At 32.6% G+C, this 13,272-nt stretch overlaps 1 protein-coding gene across 1 annotated transcript in view; it reads left to right on the forward strand.

Moving 5' to 3' along the window:
- The window catches only part of LOC111064087, a 15,908-nt gene continuing 2,636 nt past the window's right edge, over window positions 1-13,272 (forward strand). Inside the window, exons 1-3 of the mRNA XM_039420486.1 lie at window positions 1-1,214; window positions 3,721-3,762; window positions 9,746-11,407. Of these exons, the coding sequence (XP_039276420.1) occupies window positions 116-1,214; window positions 3,721-3,762; window positions 9,746-11,407 (2,803 nt within the window). The 5' untranslated portion in view covers window positions 1-115. The remainder of the gene's footprint in view (window positions 1,215-3,720; window positions 3,763-9,745; window positions 11,408-13,272) is intronic.

The following is a 13,272-nucleotide window of genomic DNA, read 5'->3' on the forward strand; positions in this document are numbered from 1 at the left end:
GAGTCTGATTCTCATCACCCGTAGTTCCGATCCCAGTACCTTATCATCTGGTTTTTGTTCAGCATTCCCTGAATCATTAGAGAAAGTCGTTCCCAAATATCATACGCAGAGTAAAATGAATAGTACCGGCAGAACCATCAATAATCGTACCCACTTTGGCGTTGAATTATCCAATATTCATTTCAGTATAGATAGTAACCGTTTGAATAATGGATTTAATGTGAACTTTGAAACATTATTATTTGGAAGAAGTGTGAGTAGACGTTGTATAACCTATTCATCGGCTTCAATTATTGACGAACAGTGTGTAGTAACAGAATTGGTTGTAGCATTAGACTGTAGTTTGTGTCGGTTTGTTGAAATTTTTCAAATAAACAGTGTGCGGTTAGTTGAATTGTCTCTAACTGATACATTCATTTCATTCTTTTGTATGAGAATGAAAGATTTGTATAGAACTTATTCGTTTGCAAATAAACAAAAAACAAGAAACTCTTACCGAAGAACACAATCTGGCAGCTCTCTTCTCAGTAGAAATCAAGCAGGCACCTCCTCGTTTTTGAAATTGAGCGTTTCTTGTGTATCAGAATTGATTTCAAAGTTTGAAACGATGTCTGCTCAAAGTGGCAATTTCAAGTCCATTTCAAATAGTAGAAGTGTATCTGAAGTCAAAGATAGTTCTGAAAGTAATGATGTTTCGATTTCGAAACAGCAATCTCAGAATATGGCACTCCCAACAGTATCAAGGAAATCTCTGGAAAAGGAAAAGGAGGTCTCGGATGAAAAAAATATTGACGAAACTATGAAGAAGGAAATTCCGGATAAAAAAAATATTGGGGAAATTGTAAAGGAGAAGATTGTATCAGCTGATGGAATGAAAGAATCTTTCAAACCAGTAGTAACAATAATAGCTCTGAAAGATCGTTGTGTGAGTCCAAGCCGTTTGGATCCTACACCTATTACACAGTCCACAGCTTTTAAAGCTCTTTGTATGAGGGCTAAGGAAGGGATAGAAACACTACCTCTAAAATACTCATCCCTCTCTTCAAAAACCCATCTTCCTCGTAAGCAAGTAAGTGACTTGAGAACTTCAAAACCAAGTTCTCAAACCTCTTTTGAAGGCACAAAACCTCTTGCAGTGAATAAGATAGGAATATGTAAAGACATGGAACTATTCCCGAATGATGATCTAGACTCGCCTGCTTATGACAATCAATGTAAGGAGAATTTTCATACAAGCATTATCCTAACTGTCAACACAAAGAATTTATACTGCAAGCGGATTAATATAATCATCGCAAAAATTCATATGCTTTCATTAACATTCCTGTACCATATCGTAAACTTTGTTCAGTATCAATTTGTAATATGTTTTCATGGTTTTAGTAGTTTGACATGTTCTTACTCATTTTTATATTCTATTGACAAATAGACGTACGTAGTTCTGAAATGGTTCCTTGAGTATCCAGTTAGCTCCTTTAAATATTTGAAGTTTTCCTATTGAAAGTAGATTATTTCTAATAATATTCATGACTAATCACTTCACTCTGTGATCTCATGAACCCTACTGTGATTCTAAGCAATAATTGTTTTTCATAATTATCAATATGACACGTACACATGAAAAAATCGAAATCACGTCTGGAATAGGATGTATAGTATGTGCATTCATTATGATTATTCCAGTCGCTAACAATTTGACTGAAAGTCCTCACAATAGTTCCAATTGAAGTAATCAATTTCTTAGAAGAAAATTATATACAAGCATGAAAATAATATATGATAATGTAATACTTTATTAGTGAGATTTGAACTATAAAAACAATAAAACTTTCTTAATGATCTTTAGGATTGCCCTCAATCTTAACATTACCTTATAGTAGGCTGACAGTTTATTGGAATATTGTATTCAATCAAGTATGGTATGTCCAGCATTCCTGAAAGCGACAATGTTTTGAGTTTGCAATCATTATACTCCATGATTGCGGTTCAATTTCATAAAAAACTTACTCGAAATCTTGATTTTTATTTCATAGAATTCTCTCGCTCGAATATTCATGTTTAATTTCTTCACTCAATCATTAAGTATCGCGAGTACATTACCATGCATGCATGCTAAGCACTTTTCTGCACTATTTGTTTATATCATTCCATTTGAAGCGCTTGATGATAATGGTGTTGGCTTCTGTTCTTAACTTTCACTCCAAAAATTGTCTTCCAATTTTGTCTTTGATTATTTTATCATACGCTTGATGGAAACGTGCTACTTAAATAGACTTACATATAAAATAAATTATTGTATTGTCTGAAACTTATTGGCTACAATATGTAGTCCTAATTCAATATTTATCATAGATATATGGAACGTGTATCATTTAATCAATTCTTTGATTCTAGTAATATTTAGCATACCTTTATCAGTTGGTGGTTCATGACATATGATGTATATCTACTAGCTACTAAATTAAGTTTAGGAAAATTGAGATAACGAGTAACATCTAAATTTCCAGCAGTAACTATGATGTTAGTCATTGTTGAGATGAAGATAACTGCATTAGCCTACCGCATACTGTAGTGTTTCTTGAATAATTGAGAAAGTTGAAATTGAAATTTATTCTTGGAAAAATACATTTATTACAATATTACAATAATTTAACACAAGATTACAATAAGTATCATGTGGAATGCTTTGTTACTTAGATGAAGATGGCAGAAGATCCCACTTTTTTCATCGATCTACATTTTTTTGAAGTCTTGATTGACCTATCAGGTGCTTTTCGTTTTCCTTGACTTTTTGTAATCAATTTTATGTATTCTTTAATGAATGTCTAATCAGCATGACTGAACACTTGACTGTATCAAGGATTACACATACTGGAGAATCGTTTTTGGTTTCTTATGAAATTACAAATTATTTGAATAACAAAAGCCAAGGCCAAGGCCACCATTACGTGGTTGACTAACCTTTTTTTACAATAAATGTCAAGTTGACTATTTATGAAAGTCTAATATTGAAATGGATGTCCCAGCTGAATTATGCCATAGGAGCATAGAATTGGAGAAGAGTATATGACTACTAAGAAATTGAATCCCTGAATTCAACTAGAATATTATATTAATCGAATATGTATCCTTGAAATAAACTCGGGACGTTTGATCCAAGTTCCAGATTAAAGTGATAGAACTCAGAAATATAAAATATATAATATTTTTGAATGATCATTTATAAATTACTTTATGGGATTCATTGGTATGATTCATGACCTACAACCATTCATACTAATTATTGGCTCAACTAACCTAATATGAAGCCTACCATTTAAATATGCATAACATGCCATCATATAATTGTGGAATCTTCAGCTATCTTTATCTCAGTAGAAACATATTTCCAGAGTATTATTAATATTTTTATTCAATCATTCTCTATTTCAAATTGATATTATTATGTATTTTCATTTGTATACTACGTTAATGTATACGCTCTCTTCCGTTTTTTAATATCAGATTTGCTGAGATCAGTACAGACTTAGGTACTTTCTAAGCGAAAAACATATACACTGTACAAGGAATCTGCATTACAGCATTCGAAAATATGACATTATTGAAAATGCATCACATTGCAGTTGTGTTGAGAATAATATTTCAACTTAATCATAGATGAACAAAAAAAAGATGATATGTGCCGGAAATATTACACAGAGGAACTTTGTTTCATTTCAGACTGGGCAAACAAGTCAGGAAAACCAGACGCAGCAGCAATAGGTGAGTTATAACTTATTATTGTTAATCAATTTATCTCCAATACAAGACACACAACAATATAGAGCCGAAACCTTCAATCATATAATTAAGATTCAGGAGACATTATCAATTATCTCTTACCAATTTTATTGATTGATGCTCATTCTTTAAGTGCGTATACTTTTCAAAATGCTACGTTACAATGAACGATAAGCATTTTTAGTGTTGAAACTAAAAACTATTATACTTTTCTGCATTGGAAAGTCGAATGTAGTAAACGTTTTATTCAACAATTCATTCAAGTTGACGATGAAAATATTGAGTCGCTTTAAAATTTAATTATTCTCAATGTGCGATACAAACTCGAAAATTTTTCAGGTATTATATGAGTAGAGTACAAACAAATCAATATTACCCAAAGAATTTTTCCTAAAGTAATCTATATCATTGTTAGTTATCAATCTGCATATGATTAAAATAATGATAAAAAAGTTTATATTTGTAATTTGTGTCTCAATAACTGATATTTATTCGAAATTATTTGCAGCAAAACCATTTCATGCTTTTGTATCATTGAACCTGATTCATTGTGTAAATAAGAAATTACCATACCTGTAAACCATTTCTCTCTGAAAAAAAACTAGTGAGTGAAACAATTTATATTTATTAAATTAATTCATCACAATAAAAACGTTTAGATTCATCTCGTTATCTCTTAGAGAATAAAGTACTGTTATAAAAAAATCTTAATAATATTCTAGTGTGCTTAAAACTATTAACCTTATGTGAATGTTTACTTAACTTATACCTATAAGTATCCTAGGTTAGTTCCTACATTTTGACTATTTGAAAATTATTTTATTTCTTTCAAAGCTTCTCAACTTCAATAAACTTGAACATACATGAGGAGATGCTTTATTATTTTTTTATTCTTCAGAATGCCTGTATCTAAAGAACATCTATGTTTATTTCTGCTGTGATTATATTATTTGTATTTTCAACTGTTGCTAGTCATACATTGTTATATACACTCTTATATCTTCTACTTCTGTCGCCCTATAGGTCTCATCTTATTCAAAAGCAACAATGTTAAATAATATCTATATCAATATACGGTGATACCTCATTGTTCATGAATTGATTTCTGATCATATAAATAATAATCAGTTCCATTAGATGAAGATCTTAAATTATTTCATACTGTAAGAATAGTAGCCTAACAACCTGACAAGGTAGCAAGTGAATATTAGCAATCAATTCAACAGTTTGCTACACTATCTTGTCTATGCTATTCAGAATATTTTCGAACTGCTATACCATTTTCTGAGAAAAACAAATTAAAATTTCAACACGTTTTGAAGATAATGTTTGATTCCTTCTTTTCTTTTGTCTCCTAATAATCTTCAACGTTTTTATCATGCAAACTACTTGAACCAAATCTCATTATTGTGTTGATATGTTTGTAATTCAGCTAACTTGTTCATTCATAAAATTCTATTCTTTGAGATTTTCATCACGACCTTCTATAATCTAGAAAGACTTGATATCATTGTAGATAATATAAGATAATGCAGCTTTGCTTTTGCTTTATTTTATTTTAATTGCATGTTGTTCACTGTGATCAATTCCTGGTTTATATGCTCACATTCATTATACTGTAGCAAACCACTCAACAATACACTAATCTCAAGAAGTATATTCTTTCTGAATCAAGCGTGAATTGATGTAGCTCAGTTCTATAACATTAATATTTCCAAAAACTCATACAGTTATTATTAAAATCTATTTCTTTAGTTGTCCCAATTATAGTTAGTCCCTATCCATGTTGTCTGTGCCTTTGAAAAGCCTTCCCTTTGTAGGCTAATAAGGAAAATAATTAATTTCTCTTCAAATACTTGGTGTCAATAATAATAATAAAATCGAGGCAGTTATTGCCTCATCCATCATTCTAGTTTATCTGGTTTCATAAAAAGCTATCTTAGAAATCCTAGTTAATTTGAATGATTCAGCCATCAAAGTACGGAATCATTCATCACTATAATGTATAATAGGTATAATAGGCTAAGCAGTATAACACGAACACATAAAGGCTCAATAGAAAGCAACTAATTTTGGAAATAGAATTTAAATCAATAATTGAAATTATTCCAGTCTATAGATTGCTGTTTTCTGTAATTCATTTGTGAAAAATGACTCAAATGTATTATCATGCTTCTTTGAAAGCTATAAATCAAATTACAAGTGAAATAACTCCACTTATTGGTGAGTTGAGTGAAATGCATTTTGTAATCTGTATGAATACTGGAGTGTTAAATGTATGAGCTTTTAATCAGTTGAATATATAACATAATGTAACGTCACTTATCCCAGAAATCCTAAATTGATATAATAAAGTAATAAGAATTTTGAATTTTGAAATACAGTGAATGAAAAAAGACAGAATTTAATGATTTTTTGTGAGCGAAACGTTCATAAATTTGGTCTTGTATATGAATCAATATTACCATTCGAGTTAGGAATTCGATTGGTTCACTTTCTCTGCTTCTTAATACAAACAGGAAACAGTTGCATATTCTTGGACATATTAGCTTGACATCTTCGATTTCTTGTGTCACGTGAATAATCAATCCCCTTCATACGTGTTCTTTTTCATCATAAGAATAATATTTTACTACTCAATTTGCTCTACCTTCATGTCTGTATCCTTACTTATCACTTATTATTGAAATGTTCTCCATTTCCTCACTGATATATACACAGTTCGTTATTTTAGAGTTTTATCAGTACGTCGTATTACGGCTTGACTTGAGATCAGTTCAGATAAAAAAAATCCAATCACTACTGTTCTTACCTGTTGAAAACTAGCATCTAACTCACCGATATCATAGTATCGTAGTAGTTTTAACTACTTCTTCCATTGGTTCCGATCTTTTTTAAATTTATTCTCAACTTATTATATCAGTTTGGTGCTGTGTATATGATACCCTCCTATCGTTTTCTTCATAGGATTATGGTCTAACAAGTATCATCTCAGATACACAGGTTAGGGTAATTTATTTTTATTTTTCCAACTTATAATCATTGATATAATCTTCACACATATTGTTCGTTAGAGAAGGTGGCATAGATGTCATCCCAAATTATCTCATTAATAATGAGCTAATCTTCAAAATAATTTTGATTACCATTTACTAATGTTCTTATTTATCTCAATTATTGTATGTACTGAACTTTCTAGTGAATCTCAGTATGTTAGTTGCTGATTCCTGAATTATTTTGCTTGATCGTCTCTTTGCAATGTTGAAGACTCATAACATTCTCATGGAGAACCATTCTCTCTTGTAGTTGACAGAGTGAAATGTTCTGCGAATAGAGGAAGAGAAAGTGTATATGACAATGTTCCTGGCAGTGATTTTCAAGAATCGGCTGCAACTTCTGGTGCTATGCACTCAAGACTGGATCACTATCAAGAACCAACTAGAGACAGTAAACCCATTGCAACGCTTTCACGTGCGTCCAGTCTGAGAAAATCATATCACATGCTCTATGAATCCGACTATGATAGCTCTATAAACAATCTAACATTTGTTTCTGAGAGCTTCAGTGAACTGTGCTTCTCAACATCCAGCTCTCATTCAGAAAGTGATAGCAGTAATGGAACAGATGAAGACATTCAGTTCATAACAAATTCGTCACCTGTTTGCGATGAAGAATTCAACTTGATCGACCACTTCCCTGACATTATTCAATATTCAGAAAACAAACAGGACACAACTACTGGAATTCTGTATGAGATGAGTGAGCAGATCAAGAAAGTTCCTGCGGTGTTATGCGCTAAAGAAAAACAGAGACTTGCTAGCAGTCGCACATCTTCAACATCATCCTCGTCATCTTTGATTAGTAGAAGCAACTCTGAAGGAAGTTTCTACCTCCAGCATTCTAATTCGTTCAGCAATAGAGAGAGTATCAACTCAGTTACGGAAACAAATTGTCAAGGAAAAATGTATGATTCACTTTTAGAAGAAAAGGTTCACAGATATTTCGCTCCCATAGATAAGAAAACGATACCGTTGACTAGGATGGTTGAATCCAACAGTAATGCAGAACTTGAGGAACTCGAGGCTACAGTGGAAAAAATGTTATCTGAAGTTGAAATCCAAGAGAATTTACTGAAAGAAGACTTAAACTTCCTACCTCTAATCATAGAGAAAAAAGAATTGAAAGCTATTCCCATGCTTGTTGAAACTATTAGAATGTCACCCGAGTTGGAGGAAGTTTCACAACATCATGATAGTAAATTTGCTCATAAATGGGATAGAGGACCAGCTACAGCATTCCCCCATAATATCAAAACAAGAATTAGAGTTGCTTCATTGGAAGATTTTAATTCATGTATTTCAGAGCCGGAAATTTCATGTGTTTCTCAAGAAGGCGACTCTGCCTTCCAACAGTACAGTTTGAATGAGGTTGAACGTTCAGTGAACAAACTGCTTGATGACGTGAAACACGAAGAACAAAGACTTAATGCTTTTTATGGGAGTGATTCAATGCTTTCTGATGGACGAAATACAATTGAGAGTGATTCAAATATTTGGTGGGAAGGAGCCTATAGAAGTTTGCCTTATAAGAAGAAGAATCATTCAAAGTACAGTCACAAACGAGTCGGAAGATCTTACTTCCAACAGAAACGACATCATGATTCAAATAATCTGACAGAATCTAGCTCTGATGAAGATGATGGAGTAGCTTCATCAACTGATAAGGAAATCAAGCCAAAAATGAAGTTGATGGTCAGAACTAACGATGTATCTGGTAGTAAATCAGTTGAAATAATCACATTACCGGCCTTCAGTTCGGAAGAAACGAAAACAGAAGCCAATACAAGTCCATTCATTAATATAGAAAACTCGGTAGATCAATCACCATTCAATGCGTCACTGCCAAATTTGGAGAACTTTTCAGTTCAACGACATAAGAGTGTCGATTTGGTGACGCCAATGGGAGAGAGCTATTGTTACCCCTCTGTAGTGATGGAAGGGTCCTTGGCAAGCAGAATCCAATATTTCACTCCAGATGAGAGTGGTGAATGTGAGAATAGCGGATATTGCACTTGGTCCTCTCCCGATTCGTCATTGAAGAAGCCTCTTGGAGGTAAGAGAGTGAGTGCAGTTGCAGTGTAGCATGGCCTGATTAATAAGCTCATCATCCCAATAATCTGCTGTTAATAATGTGTGGAAAACTAGTGACATCTAACCCAATTGCATGAACTCAGGAATCAGCAACAATACTGGAACAATTTTTTGAAAGCCTCCAAACAATTATACTCATTTCGTCGAATCAAAGAGAAATCGGAATTTAAACAGGTCCTTTTATCGAATTCAAGTGACTCTGAATAGTCTTGACAAAGTAATTTCCGAATCTGAATATCAGATTCATAGAATTTTTTTCTTTTATAAAACCATTTTTTTCAAACTCACACTCTACTCTCTGATAATTTCGTCTAGGTATTGTTATTGCTTCTCTGACGAAAACAAGATTAGTAGGTAGGTAGTGACGTAAAGAAGTTTAGTATCTCTTTACTCTTAAAATTTATAGCTGCTCTCTACTATTCCAATCTTACTCCTGACTACTCTGATGTAAAAATTCACATTTCATTGGGTTCTGAAGAATAAATTCCAATTCAATAAGTTTCCTTACAATTAATACAATAACAAATAACGTTCACAAAAAAATCCATATTCATTTGAAAATTCACACTAATATATGAATACAGGGACTGTATCTTCTCATATCCACATTGATAGCAATTGATATAGAATGAGTGTAAATGATTCCATTGACTTTACGTTGTCATAGAAAAAATATATACTTAAGAGATATATTCAACTGATAGAAGCTCATACTGGGGTACGTTCATGTTTTGAGGTAAAATTTCAACGTTTTCACTCATTCAGGGAAGAGAATGTAAGGAATTAGAGAATTAAGTTATATTATATACTTGCAGATCACGGAACATCTACTATTTCGGAAAAGGATACTTCAAAAATTACAGAGAATGTTAGAGAAGCATCGCTGCCAAGCTCAAAAATTGATGAAACAGGAATCTCATTTACCACAAAACAAGAAAGTTCTGAGCACACCACTAAAGAGGAGAAACTAAGAGAGGAAGATGAAAATTCTAAATCGCTTCCAAGTCTAGCAGAAGAGAACTCTAAATTCATAAAAGAAGAATCAACTATTATTCAGAAAGTTATCTCTAATGAAAAGCCATTCAAAATTGAACCAATTTCATCCGAGGCAGGTAAAAATGGGAATAAAATTGATATTCCTGTTAGAGAAATAGATGTCAAATCGGAAACGAATAAATTCGATCTTACCAACATTATTGAGAGAGATGAAGGAGAAGATTTCAAGCATAGCGAAGAAGAAAAGCAGCAATCGATTCCAATTGAATTGACTAGCAAGAATAGAGAAGAAATTCTCAATGAAGGTATCGCTACAATTGTTTCATCATTTTCTCCTCATCAATCTTCTGACTTTGATACCAAAGAAACTGCGAAATTGCAAGGAGCAGATGGAAAACAAGTTATTGAAAAAGAATTGGATACAAATAATTCTAAGGACAAGAATGATTTGGCGTTCATGAATAATGAGAGAACTTCCACATTGACCTCAGAAATAATCAATGAGAACACTCTCTCCCCTCGTGATACAGTTCTACAGTTCTTGAAAACTGAAGCAAGTGAAACTTCTGTTCAAGAATCAGAGTCTGCATCTCGCGATAAGAAGCTAACAAATATTGTATATGATATGCTGATTGATCAAGAAACAAGTAACAGTCAATTCCATGATAAGATACAATCTAAACAGAACTTGGAAGTGAAAAATGCACATGAAGAGAATATAACGGCTGATGATATTCAACAGTCAGTTCCCAATAAATCCCGATTAGACTCATCCGAGGAAATGATCAAAGGAATTGCTGCTAAACCAGAAGTGACAATACCATATGAAAATGCTATATCATTTGTGACAACACCTACTATGCAGAGAAAGAAAATTGGTGGATCTCAAAGACTTTCAAGAGAAGAGCGACCTGCTCTTCGTGAAGTGACACACGTTGTAGATTATAATAGCTCTGAGGACAGTGAGGAATGTGATGACAAAGGATACACTGTCACTGAACCAACTGAACGGGATAGAGAGCAGGAGTTCCTTCAAGACAGAAAGGTCACATTCAAAATCGAATCAGAAGATGAAGAAGAAAAGATGGAAGACGTGGTTGGAGTTGAATTTGAAGAAGTGGGGAATGATGAGGTCATCAGTAATAAACAAGGTTCTCAGATTAATGTGAAGAGACAAATGATTGACCAAGAATTGGTTACTGTTAGTGGTGCATCTCAGGATTTGATCGATGCTAAGCCAACAAAGATCGAACGCCGCTTTGAGAGGATGGCATCTGAGACCATAGAACAGAATGCCGAATCGACGGTATCGACCGAGGGCGAATTCCAGAGGATGGTTTCACAGCTGTCGACCGAAGAGGTGGACGAGTATCTGCAGCTCTGGGATGAGGGTGGCCTCACACCATCTTCTGAACTTGACTCGCGAGATGCTACAGTCGAGAGTGCTGACATGGATGAGGAAGTTGAAGCAATCCCACAAGGTACTGATACTTCAATGTGCTTTCAATGAGTGCATTCAATCATTTATTGTAAAAACCTCATCACATTCGTTGAAAAATCTGCTAACAAGTCCCTCCTGAAAAAGAATATTGTTATTAATTTTATCATTACATTATCATGATTAATTTTATTTTTTCGTTAATTTTGTTATCGATGTACTTTGTTATTAATGGATTTCTAACACATATTTTTAAAAACACTTCACTCACATGGGCTACTTTTTAACAAATTAATAAAAACAATATAAAAATCTTGAAGTACCCTTTATTTTTTAAAAACTTTGAAATAGTTCAACTATTACTGAATTATTCAACTATTCAATAGTTCAATCTATTTCAAAGTTTCTAAAAAATAAAGGGTACTTCAAGATTTTTATATTGTTTATATTAACATGTATTTTTGTATAAAAACGCCCTTAAATCATAATTTTGTTACAAACTAGATGGATAATATTCTAAACACCGATAGGTACCATAGGCCCATAGGCTATTATGAGTCTACTCACATTGAGATTACATATCACAGAAATGTGAACGATTTCTCACTTGAAATTTTCAATAATATATCATGTATTCTAAAATTTACTGAACAAGATTCAATGAATAATATTTTAATTACTCTCCGCTTTCTAATTTATTAATACCTGATAATCAATGTAACAAAAAATTTAACAATCAATGCTCACTAATCAATTGATCACTATGGATAAGAGTTGATATTTATCTCGAATTCCCTCTCTACTTGAAAAGGAAATACTTGCACCATGCACTTGCAGTTTTTATCATGAGCTGCAACGTCTCTTATTAGAGAACTTCATGATTTCATCAGATCATTTTCCAATTGCATAATTTCTTTCCCCTCAAAATTAATTATAAATCATGCAAAATATTGTAAAATTGTCTTTTAATCATAAGCTGGATAAGAAATACTAAGATTCCAATACCATATCATCAATATTTTTGTTCCTGATTACCATCTCTAATATCTTCAAATGATAATCATAATATTAATTATGTAATAATTATGAATGATAGATAATATCGGTTGATAGATCATGTTCAAGATGTTTAATATTGATCATGTAGCGCATTTTTGATGAATTAGCAACTATTGTTTTTTCAACATATACACAATTCATATATGCAATTCAACATATACAGAATCAAGTTTTTGCAAGTTTAATTGAAACTTTTCAGTTTATCTAGAGATAGTTGGGTAACATCGATAGACTAGAGATGAGTACGGCATAAGACATTGTCGGATAATATAAATATAGTTCAAGAATATTATTAAGATCACAACTTCACTTATGGTTTTCTTGATTCTATAGCATTTTTTATGGATAAGATGAAGAAGTGGTTGTGCACATTCAGATAAACGAGAAGTATCAATTGATTTTCTCTGTGAACAGATACATTGTATGATAGATTCCTATCATTGATATGACTATCATACCCAATTACTCGAAATATATTATTGTATTTTCGATGTCAAATCAAATTTTTTATTGTGGATGATACCCACATGAGCTTTTTGCTTGTGCGTGGGTTATGGAAAATACTAGATTGTTGAAAATTGCGAAAACCATTCCCATCAGTATAACAAATTTCTATGAGATCCGTTACCTTTCATACAGAAAAGTCCACAACTGATATTTGTGAAGGAGTTGTGAGTCTCGAGGAAGATCTGCTAGACTTTCAGAATAAAATACCCTCTTCACTATATTGGAGCTACGACGATAAGATATCCAGTGGTTCAGTATTGGATCCAGCTAATCTTGCTATTCCTATTGAGAAAAGTAAATTTTGCTTACTGGCATTTTTTATAATCTACCTAATGTGAATTT

Source organism: Nilaparvata lugens, chromosome 2 (assembly GCF_014356525.2).
Source record: "Nilaparvata lugens isolate BPH chromosome 2, ASM1435652v1, whole genome shotgun sequence".
Lineage (NCBI taxonomy): Eukaryota > Metazoa > Arthropoda > Insecta > Hemiptera > Delphacidae > Nilaparvata > Nilaparvata lugens.